This window comes from Ammospiza caudacuta, chromosome 5 (genome assembly GCF_027887145.1).
Source record: "Ammospiza caudacuta isolate bAmmCau1 chromosome 5, bAmmCau1.pri, whole genome shotgun sequence".
Taxonomy (NCBI): Eukaryota; Metazoa; Chordata; class Aves; order Passeriformes; family Passerellidae; genus Ammospiza; species Ammospiza caudacuta.
This window is the reverse complement of record NC_080597.1, coordinates 67,892,096-67,915,116: the sequence shown is the minus strand read 5'-3', so window position 1 is coordinate 67,915,116 and position 23,021 is coordinate 67,892,096. Positions and strand designations below refer to the sequence as shown.

General features: G+C 35.0%; 1 protein-coding gene across 1 annotated transcript in view; it reads left to right on the top strand.

Moving 5' to 3' along the window:
• The window catches only part of CACNA2D1 (calcium voltage-gated channel auxiliary subunit alpha2delta 1), a 360,302-nt gene that overhangs the window by 299,584 nt on the left and 37,697 nt on the right, over positions 1-23,021 (top strand). The window contains exons 13-18 of the mRNA XM_058804461.1: positions 9,087-9,165; positions 11,249-11,298; positions 12,914-13,003; positions 16,047-16,115; positions 17,669-17,743; positions 19,066-19,140. Coding sequence (XP_058660444.1) covers positions 9,087-9,165; positions 11,249-11,298; positions 12,914-13,003; positions 16,047-16,115; positions 17,669-17,743; positions 19,066-19,140 — 438 coding nt within the window. The remainder of the gene's footprint in view (positions 1-9,086; positions 9,166-11,248; positions 11,299-12,913; positions 13,004-16,046; positions 16,116-17,668; positions 17,744-19,065; positions 19,141-23,021) is intronic.

Below are 23,021 nucleotides of genomic sequence, written 5' to 3'. Positions count from 1 at the left end.
TACACAGGACATTGTCTCCTCGTCATTATGTAATAGTCCAACATTAAATTACTGTGAGCATACGAAACTGTGCTTGTACTCCTGTGATACTTCAGGCCCATGAAAGATTATGTCTAAACTAGAATTTTCATGTTCCTTTGAGCATCAGCCAATTATAAAAGTAGACATGAATTTTGTGTAATTGATAATTCCAGAGAGGGAGACTTCTTGTAAGTGGATTCTCCTGGAAATAAGGGTTTTAGGGTCCTTCCTTTTCCCACCTACTCTTTTCCCTCCCCTAGTAAAACTGTCTGGCATTTGAAACTGTGAAGATTCAGTCACTTTTCCATGCTGTACAAGAAATGGAGTAAATGGGTGCAAAAAATTGAGGAAGAAAATATACAAGACTATTTGCGTGGGAAGGAAAAAGGCAGAGTACATGATTAGAATTAATATTTGAAATGGCACATTGAAATATTCCTTTAAGTACTTGGATGATATTTGTAACTCTTCTTCCCTGGGATTTACAAGGACAATGAAAAAAAAAGAAAAGAGGACTTAGTGTCACAATATGAACTGTAAATATCTCTCTAATTAATCCAGTCCTTTCCAGCTGCTCAGCTGCCTCCAAATGTTGTTTTGACTATCAAAGAAATGCCAGAAATTCTTTTAACCCAGAGTACAGTGGGAATTACTTTGTTAACTCCCTTGTCTGATTCCTGATATGGACCACCAAATTTACAAGGAATTCTCAGAAAAAAAACCTGTTTTCTTCAGAGAATGCTAAATGATGAGTGTCAGGGAGAAGCAGCTTAGGGAAAGGAGGAATTTAATTGTTTTTAATTTCAACAGGGAAAATTTCCCCAAAGAGGAAAATAGATCAACTGTTTGAGTAAATAGAACATGGGGAGTCCAAGTAAAACATTCAACAGATGAATTGTTAAAAAGATGTCAATATGTTCTTTATCTGAAGTCTGGGAGGGAGGATGAGGAGCTGGAAAATCACCTGACGCACCTGAGTGCTTCACAGGGATTTCTGATTTGGGGTGATGAAGACAGCCCTTCTGGTGGAAATCCTGGGAGAAGGAACGTGCCCTCAATGCATCCACATCCCTTGAGCTATCTACAGCCACAATTATTCAATAATTTCTGGGTTTAAGTGAGTTAAATTTGGGAGGTTTTTGGCCTGTGCCAGCTGGCACAGTCCCAGACAAAGTGCTGGGACTGCACCTGTGCTCCTGTGGCTGCAAAAAAATGGGATGAGGGAAGGAGCAATGCGTTGATTTCTGTGTGTGCATATGAGCTCTGCTGACAGAGCTGCTCCAAAGGCTGGGCAGTGCACCAAACCCCACTTTGTTGGCAGGGTTGGCATGGGCATAGACTCAAACATAAAATTCAAGCACATCAATGTGAAGTCCTGCTGGTGGTTTTGGGAGTACAGCCTTTCTCTTTCTTATTGCTGTTCTTAAGCAATATGTTACACAAAGCTAATAAAACAGAGCTGATTCATATCCAAACCCAGAAAATGTTGAGATCAAAAACTTCATTTTACTTGAGGAGACTCTGCAGTACAGAGGACACTGTTTCCTCATCATTATGTAGTAGTCCAAAACTGTGTTACAGTGAGCACATGAAATTGTGCTTCTACTCCTGTGATGCTTGAGGCCCATCAAAGATTATGTCTAAACTAGGTAAAGAATTAAAGAATCACATAATCAGTGGTCCATGCTATATAATTAGGATCAGTTTAGCAGGGGTAGGCTAGCAGGTGTCAGCAGGGAATTTACAATTTCATTCTTGCAGCTGTGTGGCAGCAGAGGAAGGGGCACCGCGCATCAGCCCTTCTGTGAGTAGGGAATGAGATGCTGTGGTTCCACAAGGTGGCACTAAGAAGTTGTAGAACAGTGAGACTGAATTAGTATATTGTTTTTAGTTCTGTGAGAATGTTAGTTCTGAAATTTTTCAGTATAACTACAGTAGTGTTTTGACCATTAGTCTGCAGTAGAAAATATCCCCATTTTCATGTAGATGTTTTCTTTGTGAGGGAATGAAACAAGTTAGGGGAAAAAAAAAAAAAACCAAGCAAAAAAACCCCCTTTTGTCTTTTTTGAAACACTTTGCAGTTAGCAAAACATATATAATGGATTTATGGCAGTCACAACTTCCATGAATATGCACCTTTTATGGTTTGGAGCCCATATTATCAGTACAGATATATGCTGATATATATCCAAATATATCCAAAGTGAGATTCTCCAATAACCTCATCACATACAATAAGTGCAATTTCTATTTTAAGATAGAAGGAGGGTTAGCATTAGATTGTAATGTGAGCTGATTTTTAGAGTGTCATTATTTCTTTTTGTTATTAAGCTATAATTATACAGACTATAATTAGACTATGAATTAATAAGCTAGCATTGCAGTTTAAAGTTTGAGGTTTAATTGTAGTGAATGAAAGATATTAATGATAGGGAAGATTTCAAGTACACATGGAAAGTTTGGAAGAAATAATTTGTTGTGGATGAATGTCTAAAATAGTATTTCCAAGGACGTGCTCTATTTTTCTTTAAATACATGCCTCAGTTAAAAGATTTTACTTTGGTTTCAAGGGGACACTTGCACAGTCATGTGCCTTGCTGAATCAGAATATAGAGGGTCACTTATGGAAACACTCAAGGGGTGTCAAATGGATTTTCAAATCCTATGGGCTTATACTTTCTTCATGGCTAAAAATTCAAAGATGTCCAGCCTGCAATTACCTTTGCATTTAAATAATTGAGAGCTAAATTCTCCTTCTCATTGTTTCTCATGTGGGTTTTTCTTCTCAGTTACCCCAAGTCTACACATATTTTTGGAGAGTACCCACAGCAAGGGAAAGATCTTAATGTATCATAAATGTAAAAAAAAAATATAACTTGATACATATCTGCTGTTGTGTGATGCTATTACTTTTATTTCCTAATTTGACATTAAAGTGTCAATTCTGCTTTCTGAGTTCTAGACCTTTCAAACTTCAGAACTTTGGCACCTGACTAGGTGTCATTCCCTGCTGCTCAGGTCATCTCTCTTTCTTTTTCCCAACTACTATTAATGGCAAAATGCATCAGCAGCCTGACAGTTACATACAAAAGCCTGAATCTCCAACTTCTGAACTTTCTCGAGCCTGGCATTCAAAGCTGGGGAAGTTAAGAATGTGCTCAAACTGAGAATCATGAACTCATCCCTCCTTTTGTGCAAGTACTGAACTGTCATTTATAAGTTTAGTGGCACCACTGTCCCAGTAATTTTGAAAAGCTGGGCCTGAGGGCTCTATCACAAGAAAACCAGCCTTATTTGCAGGAGTGAACCAGACAGCTCTGTCCAAACCAATAAATGGTCCAGGGCCAAGGTGCAGGCTGCAGAAATGTCCAGTTATCCAAAATTGCTGCTGTTAACAGACCCAACAGAATGGCTCCTGGCCTGTGGCAGTCAGTTCTTTTAGCAATGTCAGTGTTCAGTTCAGTGATGGCATGAGCTAGGGCATGTTCCCAAAAAATCCTATAGTGAGATGACCTGAGATGGGGCCAGGCAGGGAGGGAGGATGGCACTGTGGTGTGGCCATTGAGATGTGAGCCATACTGTGCCACTTGCCCTCATGGCCTGAGAAGGAAAATGGGTTATGTCCCTTTTATATAATGCATAAAAGATGGCTTAAGGGATCTTAAAACTGTCCTCTAGCACACGGTTGTGAGTCTTGCTCCTGCTGTTAAGCTCAGAACTTCTATTTCTCTTCTAGGAAGAAAAAAAAAAAATAAATTTGCTTTACATTTACAGCTCTAACCTAAATAGTTCAGGACTGTGTCCCTGGATGTCCTGAACTGAGTTCAGCATGACAGATTATTAGGCATAATTTAGGTGACTCTCTGTATTTGGTGAATCCTATTGGCCAATCCTAGGTGGTTTCCTTATTGGTATATTGTATTTTCAGATTGTCCTCTGCAGTTCTCTTTCTCAGTTCAAATCAGTCATAATCTGTTCTCAGCTAATTCACAGCAAAATCCAAAACCATCTTCAAATTTCTGTCCACAGATGTAAAAATGTAAGGTAAAAAATGCGTTCAAAATTTTAGCTGGGGCAGCTTGAAAACTACATAACATCTCCCTGGCCTACACCGCAAAACACAAAACTGACTAAGTGATTTACAAGCTATACTTACAAGGGATTTAGAAGACAGAATGCATAATGGAAAATAGAAGAGCAGTTTTATGGTTTTATTCAGAATGCAAGGCTTCTTATGTTGTCCTTTTATTTCAGAACTGTGCCTATTAAATACAAACTGCAAACGATTTTTCCTCATCTCTGATAATCTGTAAGCCCATTACTGGGAAAGATAATTCCCTGGGTCATGCTGAAATTACTGAATTATTTATTCCCCTTTATCACAGTTTTCCTTGTTGTATAGTAAAAATGATTATCTGTGAATCTTTACCTGCAGCTATAAAGGCCAGAGTAAAATGTCCTGAAATCTTACAGCCGTCATGAAAACTAAATTTGAATGATTTGATGAGCTCAATTTTAGGTCATAGTCAGTTTTTTTTATTTAGTGGTACAGAAAGATGCACTCTTTACATACTAGGCATAAAATGACAGAACTCATCTTGCCTGCATGAAGTAGAATCCAACTAAGTGAATTAATTGTGTAGCTCTCTTGGTATCTGGTAAAATAAATATATATATCTCCAAAAGTCAATTAATCTTTTCATAAACAGAGAAGTGAAGAGATGCACAAAAATTATTATTGAGAGCTCTCTCATTCCAGTAGCACAGAATTCAAGACAAATAATTTTTCTGTCAGAAAATTTATCTGTTAATTTCTTCCACTCTAAGGGGTATGCAGAGTGGGTGCAGTGCTTTTAGGCCTAACAGGGGAGTTAAAATGAGATGTTCTTTAATTTCTCCTCCAACCAGAACATTCAGTGATTCAAGGATTCTACATTGTCTGCACATATAGTCAGTACCCTAAACAGCAAGTGCATTGTGTTTAATTACCCCTTTGAATTAACTTCAGTCAAGAGTTATTTTTTTTTGTAATACTCATAACATGATATACCCAAAGGAAGCATTTAATTTAATCTTTCTTAATTTTAGTCCAATACCAAAATGAAGAAATAGAATACATGAAAAGCAAATGAGATCTGTAGGGAAAGCAGCCTTTTCATAGATACCCCTTCATTTTTGTCTTCACCACAACTCTCTGGAATGCCATTGTCCCAAAAAATCTGTAGCAGTCAAAATTTTTTATTCACCTTGGTGCTTATGATCTTATTCCACCAGAAAGAAATACAAACAAGTAGGAAATTAATTTTATAATTCTACAATTATATTTTCTTCAATAAAGTACATCTTCCTCTGCTTTTGTAGAATTATTTTCTATCTATCACTTGCTCTGTTTAGGAGTTGGATTTTTGCATGTATTCCTTTGATGTCCTTCACAGGTTCCTAGGATAAGCCAGGTTGCAAGTGACTTGCAGAGGTCTCTAGTTCAATATCAGGTCTAAGAACAGGCCAGGTTGCTCCAGTCTGGTGTTTAAAACCTCCATAGAAGCAGATTTACAACCTCCCTGGGCAGCCTGTGCCACTCACATTTGTTGCTAATTAGTGTAGTCCTCTGCTATATACTGTAAATTATTATAATAAAGATTTTTTTTCTCTCTTTCTCTAAGGTTAGTCTCAGTGAGGAAATTGCAGAGGATTAGTTTTCAACTCTTTTGCTAAAACTTAGGACTTTTTTTATTTCAGAACAATTTCAAGACAGTGCCTGGATGGGCTGGCAGGGCAGGCTGGTGTCCATCTCTAGTTTTGCTCAATTCTAAGGGTTGAAGTTTTCTAGAAGAACTTTACTTTTAATAGTTCCATTGAAAATCAGAAAGCATGACAGCTCCTATTTGTTTATCTAATTTTTCCATTAATTTTACTGCCTTGGAACTTATGTTTCTTTATGAAGAGGATTAATAGATCTGCCTTGAGCCAAGGTTGCCCTTTCCCTAGGAAATGGGTTGGGGAGCACAAATGTCCATCCATCCCCTAGTGAGGGTAGTGGAGAGGAAATGTCATGGCAAAACCACCCAAAAACTGCAGCTTACACAGACCCAAGAGGCTGCAGAGAGAAGCAATAACCAGTGGTGATGGAAAACAACTTCTGGGCATCAAAGACTACTTGGCAGTTTGCTTCAACTCAGAAACCCACTTGGTTGAAGCCAAGCTTAAAGGACAGGCAAAGGGAGAGGTGCTCGTACCCATTGTGCCTGATCTGGTTGCCTAAAGTATTCTTAGTCATAAATTTCCTATTAAAAATAACTAAATGTTTGGGGTTTTTGGTTTTTTGGGGGAGGGGAGGGTTGGTTTTTTGGGGTTTTTTTTGTGGTTTGTTTTTTTTTTTTTAATCAATAGCCTATTGTCTTCTTTGGAGAGATAAGGAAAACATATAGAAAAGTACGTCTCAGTACTTTGGCTGACTCTGGGTCCTGTCACAGAAAATTTAGCAGAGAGCTTTTTTTTTTTTTTTTTTTTTGCTAAAATTGGCTTGATTATTTGACTTGCTGACTCATTTTTCCAGCTGGTCTGTCATCCTACTCAATTCCAGATGAGGCAATAGGAAAAAGAATACTCTTTTGAATATCCCACCCTCTTGCCAAACCAAGTAACAATTAAAATCTCCAATTTTCATTGCAGTTCTTTATCTCTGTTAATTATCCAAGGAACAGTAAATCAGATATATTGTCTCCTGCTTGTTGTCAATAATTTAAATTCTAAATTCTTTATAGATTTGTTGCAGATTTAACACACTGCTGTTTTTCCCTAAATTACACAGCATTTTGCAACTTGAATCCAATTCAGTGTTTCATTTTTACATTTGAGATCAAATGCTAGACAGTCCAGTCTAATTGACTCATATGTTTTCTGCACACACAAGAGAACCCATATGACTTGGTAGCTTTTAATCCAAAAGAAACATCAGGTCTCTCAAGTATCTAATTATTGACCATCAGTGGGGATTTTCCATAGTTTTTTGAGAAGAATCTATTCTGCATCAAATGTTTAGTGGACAATGGACTGGGAGCAGTGTGAATTCAAAAAGAACAGGAATACAGGAGGCAGGGAACTTGTGAGCTGAGAGATGCCAATATAAAATAACATGGTGATAATCAGAAAAGGAAAAAAATAGATGTTAATTAAGTAGAAGAAGAAAGATCTATTAGAAGAATTATAGCTGTCGTTTTTTAAAAGATGTCAAGAATAAAAGGGGAATGGCAACTGTGGTACAGTATTAATAAATGAGATGTAAACATGCCAGATAAAGTCATTTTTGCACTGTCAATACTGATATTTTCAGGGTAATAGAAGGTATTTTTCATCTGTCTTTATCTATATGAACTATGAGGAAAAAAATTACCATCATGGAGGCATAATCATTGCTATACCTGTCTGTGTAACCAGAAATGTAATTGGCATGACTTATTAGTGGGGAATGATCCTATATGGAGTAGTCTTAAACTATAAAACAAGCACTTAAATCAGTTACTCTAATTCTCCTTTTAACTGCAGAAACAAAGGGGTTGTATGGATAAAGCAAATCAAAACATATTGTTAATTAAAAATGGCATCCAGCACAAAGCTTTGTTTGCCCTTCTTGCATACAGGGGTCAACACTAATAAAGTTTCACCATTTGCTACCTGCTGATGGATGATGTGAAGCCATTCCTACAGCTCTTGGTTAATAATTGAGCTCTGATTGTATCACACCAATTCTTTTGGAAGTGAAGATTTGGGTACTAATTGAACATGCTAAATAATGTGGTGAAAATTTTTATAAATAGTCATTAACAAACATAGCAATGATCAGTTGTTTACAAGGAGTCTCTGCAAATTTAGAGTGTAATATTTAACAAAAACATTACCTTATTGCTTTCTCACAGCCTGCATACAAATTAATTGTAATATATTTTCATTTGAAGCATCCAATCCATAGAAAGGAATTTTCATTCTGATTTCAAATTGTGGTTTATGACTTGTACATTAAAGTGGTAAAGTTAAAGATCAATAAAGAAAGGGATGCTTAAAAAGGAAAAGTGTCTGACTCTTGAACAGAGGGACATGAATATAGTGAGCAGTTCATTAAAACTGTTCGGAAAACAATTTTCCCAGCTTTTAACAGAAGCACTCAAACTTAGAGCAAAATGTTCAGCTAGAAACTAAAAAATAGTATTTCTAATTTTTCTGTCTGTCTGGTAAGATTTTTAATATTTTTAAAGCAATACCAGGTTTTGGGTTTAAATTTTTTTCATTCAAATCAGAAAATTTGCATGGAAAATAATTTCAGCTGAAAGGTCTGTTTTCAGTCAAAAACTTGAAGAGATTTTGGCAAATTCTTCTGAAACCATAACTCCTTACAGTTGCTGAGACAGATTAGAGTATAGCATTGTGAAAAAATAATATAATTTTGCTGAAAAAACCCACAACTTAAATGAATATCAAGAGCTTAAGGTGAAAAATCAGAAGCTTAACCTTTGTATGGAAGTGGAAGTCTGTTGAACTAATTTAGTGTTTTACATAAAGAAGACCAAGTCTGAGCAAAAAGTGAAATTGTTTTGTGTAGTATCTGAAAATTTCATATTTTGAATCCTAAAAGCTCAAGTTTTGCATTGCTTTGAATTCTACTGCCACACATATTCTTTTTAAGCCGTTGGTAAGCATCTAATATTGATATGTTTTGTCAACTAATTTAACAACAACTGAAGAATTATAATTACCACCCTAGAATAAGGAACCTAAAAATTAAAACACTTCACGAACAATCACCAATGTAAGACTTTTAAAGTACAAAGACTGTGTAAAAGAGCATTCTTCTTTATTCTACATCATGGAAGAAATAATAGGAATACACAAAATACCACAATCTTTTATTTTTTGCATCTCTCATATCTTTTATGGATACAAAAACTGGAGAATTCATAGTGTTCTTTTTTCTATTCGTATTTATGAAAAAATCAGGTATCATTGCCTTGAGGGTAACAACTAATAAATGATTAATAGTTGTTATATGCATTGGTTTTTTACTTGCACAGGTACGCGTGTTCACATTTTCTGTTGGCCAACATAATTATGACAAAGGACCCATACAGTGGATGGCCTGTGAAAATAAAGGTACTGTGTCTTTCTTTTAAATTGATCTTCACTAGAGCTTTGGTTAGGTGATATCTTTGCTCTCTAAAAATGGCAGATTTTTCAGCTTGGTTTTTAAGTTTATTATATTTGTTATCAAAATTTTCAAAAGTTATTTTATTACATAATATATACATGAAAAAATCACATGTAAACGAGAAACTGGTAGATTTATTTCTTTATTACTTTATTTAAAACTTCATATTGTATGAAAACTACCGCAGTAGTTTTTATAATAATAAGCCATTATGGTTCAGTTTTGAGAATATTTGTTTTAATAGCCATCTATGTAAAGTTGGAACTGATGACAGATAAGAAATTAGTCAAAGCTGGTTTAAATTAAGTGGTCTGGACAAAGGGAGTTTTGTTTGGTTAGTTGGCTGGTTACATTTCTTTCTGTTTTTCTCCAAAACTTACAAGGGATAAGATACTTGGATTTTTTTTCCCTTATTCAGTGAAAATATCAAAATTGCTCTTGCTATGATTTCTTAGTTTTTGAGAGCTTCTTATATTTTCTATTTTCATTATGTTTTCTCTATGTAGGACAAAAAGAAAAAGTAAAAAAGGTGAAAGTAAGGAAATAGAATGTTTTCTACATTAAATTTTTGCATTCAAAATGTACTCAGAAACATTTTAAGTGTGTAAAAAATATGAGTCCCAAATGTCTTACAATTGCACAAGAAGTCATAAGATATAGAAATATATCAGAAAATAAAAAAAATAATGGAAAATAATAGAGATAAGTGGAATATATATAATGTATCAAACATTTGCTTATGTTTTAAATAGAGCAATTTGCAGGCCTGACTGAAAATGTAAAACTATTTTACAAATTGGTGAGAAGCAAGAGGTGAGAGGTGAGCAAGAGGTGATTACAAAGGATCTTGAAAATTAGGACTGCCAGGGAAGGAGATAAAGACATGCTCAGGCAGAAGAGTAACATAGAGAGAAAGGCATAGATTAAAAAAAACCCAAAAAAACAAAAAACCAAAAAAAAACACCAAAAAAACCAAACTAGAAGAACCCATAGCCTGGGTGAATAGCATACATATGTGTCACAACCTCATGAAACCCTCAGCATGCTGACAAGTCATGCAGAAGATACTACAACACCATGAAGAGCAGATTTTATTGTTAGATAATAACAGAAAATTGATATTTATGTTTTGAACAGATTTTTTTTAACATCTTTATATCTCAAAATACTGTGTGCATGTGACCGCCATTGTTTTAAAACAAATGAGGACCAGCTGGTTTAAAGCATAACCACCTATGTCATCTTATTATTGAAGCAGAATGATCCTAATCTTCTGTCTAAAATTCCTGTGATTATTTGTTTGCACATCCCAGGAAGCAGTTTTATTTACTTTTTCCTAAATTAAAAGATTTTGCGTACAGCAAAGGAAATTACTAATATCAATAGTTTACCTCTCTAATTCTCTGCCTCTTCCTTCCAATCTGACTTAAAAATTTCATGGACTGAAGATGGATCTCAGTGCCCAGCTTCAGTTTTATTACATGGACAGTATTTTAAATATTTTTAATTCAAACAAATGAGCAATAAAATTAGTGCTAAATAAAGACATTTCTGATGTACATTCTCTGTGTAGGAGAAATACCATTAGTTTTTTTTCATTCCACAGAATGCCGTATATTTTAATACTATGAATTCACTCTTGTGGCAGACCCTAGCTATTTTTACATCCCTATATGCATTCAGCATGTAATTATGTTGCTGTCACAGCATATTAAAACAAACATTAAATATACTTGCACATCATAGTAACTGGGATAAACTCAGTATATGATACAACCTTAAACAAAACAGCCAAAAGAAACAAATTATAATTGTCATTACTTAAGAGTCACTACCTTGGTCTGAATTACATGGTGACCCATCATATGACCATGCATTGTGGTAGCATCTACTAAAATGTATTCCATTCATAAACAATAATTCTAATAGAATTTAGACTAGAAATTATAAGCTAAATTACATTCCTCAAGATTAAGGGGCCATTAATCTATTATGGTAAAATGACATTGTTTCCGTTTCAAATTTTAGGTTATTACTATGAAATCCCATCTATTGGAGCCATAAGAATAAACACACAGGTAAGTGAGTTGGCCAAATCCAGATGCAGTTTTAACATGCAGAAAGTGGAGTAATATATGTTTGTGGATATGTTTGCTCTTCACCTCTGCTAAAATCAATTAAATTTTAAGATACACTACATTAAGAAAATATAAAAAAATTAGAGTTTCTTCTACATTGAAGGGATTATTCTCTTAAAATGTTCTACTTTTTATTTTAAGTGGTTGCCGAGAAAGAGTTTAAAACATTATCCCTGTTACCCTGGCCCAGAGCAGCTCGTGTCCTGGTCACAGCACTGCTCACATTCACCTCCTCCAAAGCAGGCTGACCACGGGCACACCATGGAGTGTCTGAAGTTCTGAAGTGCTCTGTGTCCTTCAGGCCTCTGCACAAGGACTGAGCTTGTGGCTCAGCTTTCCTCCAAGTTTTACATGGTCCCTCAAACTCTGATGCTGAGACATGACAGCAATTTCATCATAAAGTTCTATAAAACCAGTAATTTTTTATAAAGTGTCTAGGCATTCACAGTTCACCTTCTGCCATGCTTTCTGCATGACCCAAAGGGTTTTTATCACTGCTGTGGATGTATGTGAGGGGATAGCCCTGCTAGAGCATCTGAACTCATGTGGGTGCTGCACCACAATCCTGCTTTATAGGAGAGGTACCTGGATGGATCCAACTCTTTCAGAAGAGATTGTACTTCTTTCCTTCAAAAAGAATGTAGGAGCATCTTAGCAGACTTGCATGTAGATAAACAAAGGCACAGGACTCTGAGATTATATTATGAATTCCAGACTGAAGATGGACAGTGTAAAAGAACAATTATTCTTTTCAATTGTCTGAAAGTCCAGATACTCACATGTCCAGAAAAGCAGAGAAATATCACAGCAGTTCTTTGTCCTTCCAAGGCCAGGCATGACATTTTTTGGCAGAAAATAAGAATCCTTTTTTGGCTTGAATAAGAAACCTTTGATTCTGTTAAACTCTTCCAGACAGTGTCTGGCAAGACATATCTCTAATAAGATCAGACAAGTAGAAAAAGTTGATGACTGAAAAAAGTTTGATGGCATCCACTCCCAAATAAGTCCAGAAACCTGACATCTCATAAGATCACCAGCTTTAGCCATACTCGCAAACTGAAGAAAGACAGGAAAAAGAGGTTTTATAATTCTGATTTTTGTTATTCCAATAGAAGTTACACAAATTGTTGCTCTAGGAACTTAACATACCCAGATGTTACACCACTCACCCTCCATTATCCACTCTTTCTTCTGGGTTGATGGTTCTGTAATCTGCTTGCAACTTCTTTATGTCATTAGCAATTAAATAAAAATAGTTGTAATTCTCAGTTTGTGGAAAAAGTGTGGTGGTTAAGAGTGTGTAAGTTCTGTGTGACTGGGAATGGAATACAGGAATTACCTCTTCAGTAAATACTGCAAACTGAAGACTTAATTATTTTGTGGTACAATTTTTAAGAAGTAAATAAATGCTTCTCCTGTAGTAATGGTGACTTTTGATTTCCTTTTTTCCCCTGATATTTTAATTTTTATTATTTAATTATTGTTGATTTTAATATAGCTTGTGCTCTTTGATCTAAGAATTGCCTTCTGATGAGTTCATTACACTTTTTAACAGGAATATCTGGATGTTTTGGGAAGACCAATGGTTTTAGCTGGAGAGCAAGCCAAACAAGTCCAATGGACAAATGTCTATCTGGATGCTCTGGTATGATCTGTATTTGTCTCTACTAAAGTAAGAATTTTAGAAAATCAGTAACTATGTGGGTCTGCTTTCCCACTAATCCAATTTCTTACAGTTCCAAATATGATATTCTTGTTTTTCTAACATCTATGCTGATTAATAGAACAGCCACTAGGAAGAGATCTATTTATAATGTGCTGGTCTTACTTGCACCTAGTATCCATCTAAGTGACCTGAAATTTAGCAGAGAAAACCAGTTTATTCTCTGCAGACTTTGAAGTACAGGCCACTGCTGTTCTCAGCTTAAGCAAAAAAAAAAAAAAAAAAAAAAAAAAAAAAAAGAAGCAAATAGCTTTCCATTGTTGTACCTACAGCAGTAAAGGTCATTTGTTACATTTCTGGTGTGGAGGAATTCTTAGAATTCTTAGTTTTTCCTCTTTTTTTTTTTTTTTTTTCCACCTCCCAAGAACATTCCAGGCAGAATTAAATCTATCAGTATTACTAAGTATTTGCACAAACTTTGAACTTGGGTTGTTGTAATTGCTTTCTCGCTCAAGGTAATGATTTCTTTAACCTTTAATTGGACAGTGTAAATAATGCGGATATAAACAAAAACAGTTATGAAAAGCTTTCTTAGTGCTGAATTTATCACTTTGGTCTTGTAAAACAAACATACTCAGGAAACTACAGGAGGAAAAGTATTGTTAGAGGAAATCTAATCTCTTGCTCTGAATAACCTGCTTTTGAGGCAAAAATTACTGCAAAATGGTGATTTGGACTCACGTATTTATCCATGCTCACGTAGCCGTGTAACGTCATGTCAAAATGCACATCTTCCATTCCTGTAATTATTTTTTTTAATCAACATATAATTTTTACTGTCAATATAACAGAGCATGACACAGAGGAACTAGTTTTTCATTGAAATTTCAATGTCCAGAAGTTCCTTAACTGTGTTTTGTTTGTTATTTTTGAGGTACTTACTGGAAACATAAAGGATGTGATGACAGAAGTTCTTATGCTCTGTACATATCCTGTTGTAAAGCCAAAGATAAATTTGTAACTAGGAATAGAGATCTGTTGATTCAAGTAAAATAAGTGACACCTGCAGGCATCTCTTTTGTTCCTTTATATACTCAGTGGGTTCATTCAGTCTTTCCTTCAAGGTTTTCTGCCTTCGTGTGTTACATGTGTGTGCTTGTGGGTATAAAATTGTATATTTACAATTGTATACTCACAAACACACATATGGCTTACAGGACTCATCCCTATAATTTGGTTCTTACTGTCCAGTGACTGTTTTTGTGGCTAAGACTAAAGTAATGCAAAGTCTATTACATGAGGCCACATTAGTGCATAAATTCAGGTTATAAAATTCTGAAGAGGAACTTTCATTTCAGTCTGGCTTTCAAGACTGTCTTAAATAATTCAATGTATTTGTAGCAATTCACAGCTCTTTTTTAGCCCTGTCCCTTCACATTCTATTTCTGTGTTGCTTTGGCTTCATTTTCAAGATAATCCAAGAATTTTCAGATACTTTTAGGTTTACTAGTTAGGCAAAATTTATTCATAATTGTTATCCTTTCTATCCTTTCTAACTTTACCTTCTTTTTTTTTTTTTTTTTTAATACTGGGGAGATGGTATTATCCCCCATATTACATCCCTCTCCTGTTTCATTATGTATCTATTCAATGTTTCTTCTAAATAATGTCTTCTCTACTGATTCATCCCTATTTCTCTTACTTTCCTACAAAATCCACTTCGCTTTGCTTGTAGCTTTACTAACTCTGACCTTTCACTTGATACACAAATGTGAGTTCATGAAGGATGGTGTAAAATTCAAAAAGGTGCTACTGGGCTGGGAAAAGAGAGAACAGATTACACCACAGTGCATTCATATGGTGATCTAGCTTTTTTTTTCTTTTCAAGTAAAACAAAGGGAGAAAAGAGATAAGACGCCTCAATAAACTAGATAGAAGGAGAGTAAGCATAAATGAAGGGGAAAAGTTTAAAATTAAACAATCACATAAAAAAAAGGTAGAAATCTCCCTATGGACAGTTTGGAATAGAAAACTAAATTTTCCTGGCTATCTGAACATATGGGGCTCTGGATCCTATTTTCTGTATGATTTGTGAAGAGTACTAAAGGAAAACCAGTTTTCTTATATCTTCCCAAAAAATGCAAATTCCTTTTCTCAGTTGCCTCAGTACCAGAGGAGACTGATTTTGCCAAGCCCATATAGACATTATTGCACACCACTCCAAAGCAGTGATGATAGAAAAAGTAGAGGAATTATTTGTTGTATTTTTCAGTTGTTTTTCCCTGTATGTGTTATATACCTGTTGTGGCCTAACCCCAGCCATCAACCAAACCCCCACTGGTGGGGCTGGGGAGACAATCAAAAGGGAAATTTGTGGGTTTAGACAAAGACAGTTTAATAGGAAAATTAAAGCTGTGCCCACAAACAAAGCAAAACAGAGAATTAATTCACTGCTTCCCATGGGAAAGCAGGAATTCAGCCATCTCCAGGAGAGGAGGGCCCCATTGCACTGAAAGGGACTTGGGAACACGAACACCATCACTCCAAATTGGAATTTACTATTTCTAAGCTTTCCTTTCCTTTCCTTTCCTTTCCTTTCCTTTCCTTTCCTTTCCTTTCCTTTCCTTTCCTTTCCTTTCCTTTCCTTTCCTTTCCTTTCCTTTCCTTTCCTTTCCTTTCCTTTCCTTTCCTTATCCATAGTTTTATGCATAGTGGATACTGTAGCTGCAAATATATTTTCATAATATTTAGGTTTCTTGAAACTTTTATATCCTAAGTTGTTGACCATCATCAATTTTAAAAAAGATAATGTGTGGACAAAAAAATTTATAATTCCAACTTTTTATTCATCAAGTCAGTAAAGTATTATTTTCTTTTTTACAAAATTGAAAGTAATTGTTTTTTACAAATACTGAAAGTAATTGCTTAGCTACACACATTCTTCCATTGTTCTAATATATCATGTCTTAACATTTGCTTTTTAACTAAAAATCTTTTTCTCCCTTCTTTACTGGTTATTTTTTAGGAGCTGGGCCTTGTGATTACAGGAACTCTGCCTGTCTTCAATCTAACAAGGGAACAAAATGGGAAAATCGTAAGCTTTTCATTCAAAGAAAAAAAATAGCAGTTATATAAATTAAATTTAATATTAAATGCCTTGAAGTACGTGTATTTCCGTAGAATATTTTGCAGTGTAATTGTCTTGTACATCAGAAACAAAGGGGTCATATCTGCTTATCTGATCACCTCCTGGGAACAGGAAAATACACTGCATTATTTTACCTTTTGTCATTCTGAGTTTCAGGGTGTGACATTCCACTATCTCCACTGTCTCTCCCTCTGTCTTAGTGGCAGTGGGAATGCACTAAGTGCTCAATAGATGGGAAGTAGATGATGATATTATTTAGACCTTTCTAAGAAATAATGTCTAGATAAATTTCTAGCAAATCTCTGAGGCTGTGGCATTTCAGGGTAAAAGGCAGTGATGTAGAAAATATAAATTAGTACATCATTAGTAATGATAATGGAAAAGAGCACCGTATTTAGATTAAATTCTAAGTGTTGAATAAATAAAATTTCCCATTCCTATTACTGTCTAACATGGAATCTGTGTCCTCTTCACAAAACAAAAAACAGACCTGGAATATGCTTGAACAATGTGTAGTAAAATATTTTACTTTTGTGTACTCCATTCAGGTCAAAATATACAGAAATTTAGACCAAATATTATTTGATTCAGTTTCTCAGCTATAACATAGAATGAATCAATGAGGTTTTGGCATTTCTTTAGCTTGCTTTCAGAAGAGTTTTCTTAGCTTCCCTTAAAAAAAGAAAATGCTTCTTAATCTTATCTACAAGACAATGCCTGGAATTGTCTCAGTCCTCTTCAAAGTGACAGACTACTGATTATCAAAGGATGTCATTCTGAGAATTAAAACAGACGTGATCTAGTACACATGAGCAAGAAGGGAACTCCAATCTCTAATTGAGATACTCAATTTGTATCTCCACCTTAATCTATTTATAGACTGAAAGATTCCTCCTCAAGCAAATTTTACAAATTTATTTTATATGGAAAAGGGATTCAGGTCACACTATGTAAATGACTGCCTCCCTTTTTTGTAGTAGAAAAAGAAATTATTTGCAAAATAACTTTACTGCCTGAGTCCCTGATTTCAAATGCTGATGATTCTTTTATTCACTGGGGTTTTTTATTGCATTGGAATATTTTTCATTGAGCTTTATACTATAGCCCAAAGAGTTAATTGTTTTGAGGTCTCACTTACCAGCTGCCCAACATGAAAAGTGCTGGTGCTGCTAGTTTAGTATCTGCATAACTGGCAATATTATTGCATCACTTTTGCTTTTAGCTGTTTTGTTCTTACATATATTATTTAATCTAGGAAGGAATCCATCTTCAGAAATAATTTTCATATTCTATATTAAATTCTAAATTTATTAAATTTTATTTTGAATCATTTTGACATAATTTAAAATATTCAGAATAGACACATAACTAAATAGGCAACTTCACAAATGTATCTGTCAAGAAAAACATTAAGGCAGAAATACAATTTTACTGATTGTTCCAGTTATTCTGCATTGTAAATATATCTAATACATACTAACATTTTTGAATTTTGCCAGAATCAGCTGATTCTTGGAGTAATGGGGGTGGATGTCTCTTTGGAGGACATAAAGAAACTGACGCCCCGATTTACGGTGAGCTGCTTGCACTGGTGGTTTCCCATCACGTGTGTTTAATGTGTGATTTCTGGGCATGCTCTTTCATAAGTCATGCTGCAATGACTGGATTTGAGTCAAAATACCAGCAGGCTTCTTTTCATATATTCTATTCTATTGTTGTTCATTTTCTGGTGGTTTTCTCTCCAGCCATATATGTGTTACTGTGTGATTTGTCCATCAGAGTGCACTGTGTAAAAGTCAGCTTTTGCATTGGGGGATGTATTACAAGTAATTATCTTCCTGTATCTTAAGGCCCTGCTCTTTAGTTAAATGTTTGGTTCTTAATGCAGAGTGCACGATCATTTCAGCTGAAAATATTTGCCATTTGTCTAGAACATCTCTTTCTAGAAAATTTTTTTAATATAGGTGTCTGTCTGTATCCTACTCAATATGATTGATTTATTTATGTAGACATCTAGCTGTGGAATTTCTATGAAAATAACTGGTGCTGTGGAAAACAAAAGCTGGGGAGGAAAAGGAGCATCACAAGTTTACTGAAGGCAGATGCAAAGTCCTACATTTAGAATGGAATAATCCCCCACCACAGCTCAGGCTGCCTCAAAGGGCAGGAAAGGACTTGGGAGTCGCGGTGGAGGACACACAGCACATAAATTAGCAGTGTGCCATGGCAGCAAAAACCAGCTGTGCACTAAACATCTGCATCAGTACACTGTCCAGATTTGATTTCCTGAATGGTAATAAGTACTCAGGCCCAGTGCAGAGCTACTAAGTTGGCTGGGGGGTCTGCAGTACCTGGTACCTGGAAGAAGCTGAGATGCATTTGAGATGATGAAGGAGCCTAAGGGTTAGCTAATGGGAATTCTGGAGAAAATGGACCTTAACACTGCCTCAAAAAGAGGCTACCAGCATAGGTAACTAGAAATTCCATTTCCAATGGAAATTCCAGCTGAAATTAGGGAAGAAGGAGAATAGACTGCCCTTCCCTGAGGTTGAGGAATTTGCACAGGAGGTATTCAAAGAATTGAAACCTAGTCCAACTTCTAAGTTGATTTTTTTAGTTGGACTTTATTTTTTAAGTCGGACTTCATTTTTTTGCTTTCAGTGAGAGGTTGTACCAGCTGACCTTCAGAGGTTTCATCAGCCTAAATCATTCTCCAAGTTTATGATCCTAAAAGAGTAAAAAATTAAGAAATTATTTTGTCTGTGTTAGTAATCTTATACTTCACGATGCCTGAGGCGTCTGTTTTCCACAATGTGAGCATTTCTTGAAAACTATTAATTACCCTTTCTTCATTACTTAAAACCATATAATGCTACATTTCATTTCTTTATTCCAGCTTTGTCCAAATGGATACTATTTTGCAATTGATCCTAATGGGTATGTGCTACTGCATCCAAATCTCCAACCAAAGGTATGAAACACCTTCTAATTTACTTCTCTATATTAAGGGGATGTTGTCAGAAAAAATTAGAAGATAGAAGACAGCAATAGTGAAAATTCTCCGTTTTGTCTGTGTCAGGAAAATCTGTGGTGCATATATGGCTTCATCCAAATCCACCAGCTTTAACATATATCGAATTTGTTTATTAATAAAATAAAAATATGTATATTTTGAATGCATATTTATACATGTGAAGCGTTTTAATATACTTATTAACATTAAAACAATTAGTAGTAGTTGTAATATCATCGTGAAAACAGTATAATCATTATGAAGCATCTTGAAGCAAACTGAGCTTTTATGCACCTTTTTTTTGTGATGCTTTCTCATTTAAAAGATTGAAATTTTTGTACTTGCAAAACCAAAGAAATCAGAGGAAAACACAATGTATTTTACTTGAATTGTTGTATTTATTTATTTGGTTGTTTTTTTGTTTACCAGAGCTGAAACCTGATCTCAGAGTTAGGATGGATTTAGCTGAGCACCCCTTCCCAGAACACTAGAGTTTTAGTAGATTAACCTGTTTAAACAAGACAGAAGAAGAAATTAAGCATTCATCTTAGCATAATCATTTTAGTGATTAATTTTATTCTTATTCTGGGAGAAGTCAGCTTTGTGAATATTTGAATTAATTTCCTGGTGCAGTAATTAATACATTTGAAATCTTTTGCCAAGTGTGTAACACAAGAAAGAAAAAAGTGCTTCTGAAGAAGAGAAAGAATAACTTTACTGTAACTTTTAATGAGATATCCCTTTTGATTTATTTTAAAAGGCACTTCAAAAATAGAAAGGAAAACCATGGAAAAGAAGGGTTTTATATAGTCTCCATAACTGAGCAGGACTTCAGTTTCTGGCTATCCGCATTTGATTTTCATGTCTTAAAAAATGGAAGTTTTGATAGTTTTTCTTTTGTGAATTCTTCAGAGGCAAAAATCTGCATCATTACTGACCCAATATTTTCTTAATTAGAGGTTATTAGTAATTGGCCTATTTATCTTTCCCTTGTATGCAAATTAAACTGTCTTTTCATTCATAGGAGTAATGTAAAAAGAAGCAAGGCAATAGTCTTATTTTAGACCTAATCTTCTAAGAAACTGATGGACTCTGTTCATCTCAGATGTGCTGTTATCCTGCACTGTTGCCTCACAACGTTGAAGATTAAAAAATTCTTTTTAAAACTCAGCTCATCCCAAATAAATCTAGGAAAACTGAGGTGGATTATTAGGATGCTAATTGTCATGGTTTCTCTGTGTAATTTTCCTCTTAAAAGGATATGGAAGTCCTGAGATGTTTTCCTTTAATGCTCAAAACTTTGATTTAGAGTATGTGTAAAACAGGATGTTTTATAAGTAACAATTGTTATGTTGTAGAACAATGTCTAAATGTAACATTAAACATTTGAATTATTATTTTTATTGTTGTTATTAACAGTTACACAGACTAGAGTTTTCCACTCCCAGTTTGTGTGGGGTGGTGCATGCTATTCAGGCTGATACAGGAACTACAGTTTAAAACTAAGTACTCAACAAAGACAGATGTATTTAGAATTCATGGACTTTCTTTAACATGTCATATTAATTTTAGTTGAACCTCCCAGTAGCTGTTAAGTTATTAACAAACATCATTTTAACCCTTTTTGCCAGCAATTTTTCAATAGTTGTAAAATAAAACATAACTACGTCTTTACCTTTGGAGAGGTGAGGGCTTCTTACACTTCCAATTCTTCCTTCTTTTGAATGTCTTCTGCTTTCCTTCTGAAAATCTATTTCCTCAAATCACAACTGGTTCAACACAATCAATATTTTGAGAAATTGACTTGAAGTTTGTAACGTTGTTTGCACAACTGAGAAAAGTCAACAAACAACAAATTCAAAAGCACATTAAAATAATTCAAACCTTTCCCATCATGTTCTTATTTGCTGAAATATGTGAAAATTATGCCAAAGCATAACAAGAAAACTTTTAATATGCATCTTAATATAGTTTTAAACAGCTTAAATAATTTTTATGTTTGTGTAATTAGCAAGTGTTTTTATAGTACTTAATTTTATGTTTTATTGTCAATTTTCTTTGTGTGTGTCCGCATATATGCATATATTTTTCCCACTGTTATGGGGGAGAACAGGTGGATGCACCACCAAACAAACGTAGTCACTGAAGTGAGTCCATTAAGCATGTATTAACAAGCTAAATCTTAGTTACATTGTGAAAAGATTAGAATCCTTCTCTTCATTTTTACTGTGGTTCTGATCAAGACCCATTTAATGGCAGACCTAAAACTCCATATGCCTTCAGTGAAGCCCAATATTCTTTCTTACTGTTTAGGGTTATTTAAGCAGCTTAGGAGGAGCTGGGTTTTAGGATCAAATATAAATAAATAGTGAGATATTCTCATTCTATATATTATTCTGTCAGAATATGTGGAAGGGAGAGCCCTCTGTTAATTTTATTCACATTAACATATGTCTGATTTTTGTTTCCCTATCCTAAAACTGTGTTTAATTCTGGAAGAGAGCTCAGAATTCATGATCAGGGTGAGGGGTGGTCTCTGCTTGCAGTAGTAAACATGCACTGGACAGCACAGATGTTGAGAAAACATTCCCATTCTATACGTAGGCTATTAACTAAGAGTGCAAAAATATAAATTACTGCTTTTTTGTTACTTCAGCAAATTGGTGTGGGCATACCAAAAGTTAAATTGAGAAAAAGGAGACCCCATGTACAGGTAACTTTGGATGGAGGTGATTAGTGCATTAGAATGCATAGACCTGGAAATATAATTAGAAAGCTTCTGCCCTGCTTACTAGGAAAAATCTAACTAGAGAACTGTTTATTGTGACAAACAGCTTCCAAAGCATGAAGCTTGCATCCTTTCCTGTTTAAATAATAGAAAACATGCTATTGGCTGTAGTGAAGGGCATTCCATTAAACTATGATGCTTTACTAATAGGTGCTAATTAGAGTCGTGCTGTAAAAATTCTTCTTCAGATTTTGAAATTAATTTGAAGAGTGGAAATAAAAAAAGACTACTTGTGCTGGCTTTGCTTGCATAAACCCAAAGTCAAGAGAAGATCAGAGGACAATTCTTGTGACTTTATTGCCAAGTTTTATTGTACAGTGTATGCTGCATAAAATTACAGAATATGAGTTGTTCAGGTTTTTTTTTGGTTGTTTTTTTTTCCCCCTGGGGAAGTCAGAGTAGGGAATATGTTCTATCTGCCATTTATTTATCTATATCCTAAATTTTCTCAATTTAGCAGACCCAACTGCACAGAATTAACTGCCATTAGCCTGAACAGTGTAACTAGTCATGTTTATGTAATGCAATTCCTCAGCAAAAAACATGTAATGAAAATTTAAAAATCACTAAAGGAATATATTAACTATGTAACTAGAAAAATAATAAACTTAAACATGGTATATCAAGTTTGATTTCTTACACATATGGGAATCTGTAATGCAAAACTTGTGGCCTGCACAGCAACACCAGTAAAACATGGTGTAAAATCCTGATCCAGGTCAGTGATTTCAGCAAGTATTGGGTGGCTGTGTTTATAACACGTGTAGAAGGCCACCTCAGGGCTGAGTTTTTGTTTGTGCACTGGAGAAATCAGCACTGAATCATAAAAAATCTTGGTTTTCTTAGCACACCTGGCTGCTGAGCTTGCCATGGTGTGTCTGGCTGCTGCTGGGTTTGCCAGGCAGTGCCTGCTGCCCGGGGAGGTCAGCACTGCAAAAGCTCTGGGCTCCCATCCCCTCCAGATGCTCCTCAGTTTACCTCTGTGACTTTTTTCCATCACTTCTTTTAAAATTCTTTTAAAAGCCTAGTAGCCTTTGTCTTCACTAATACT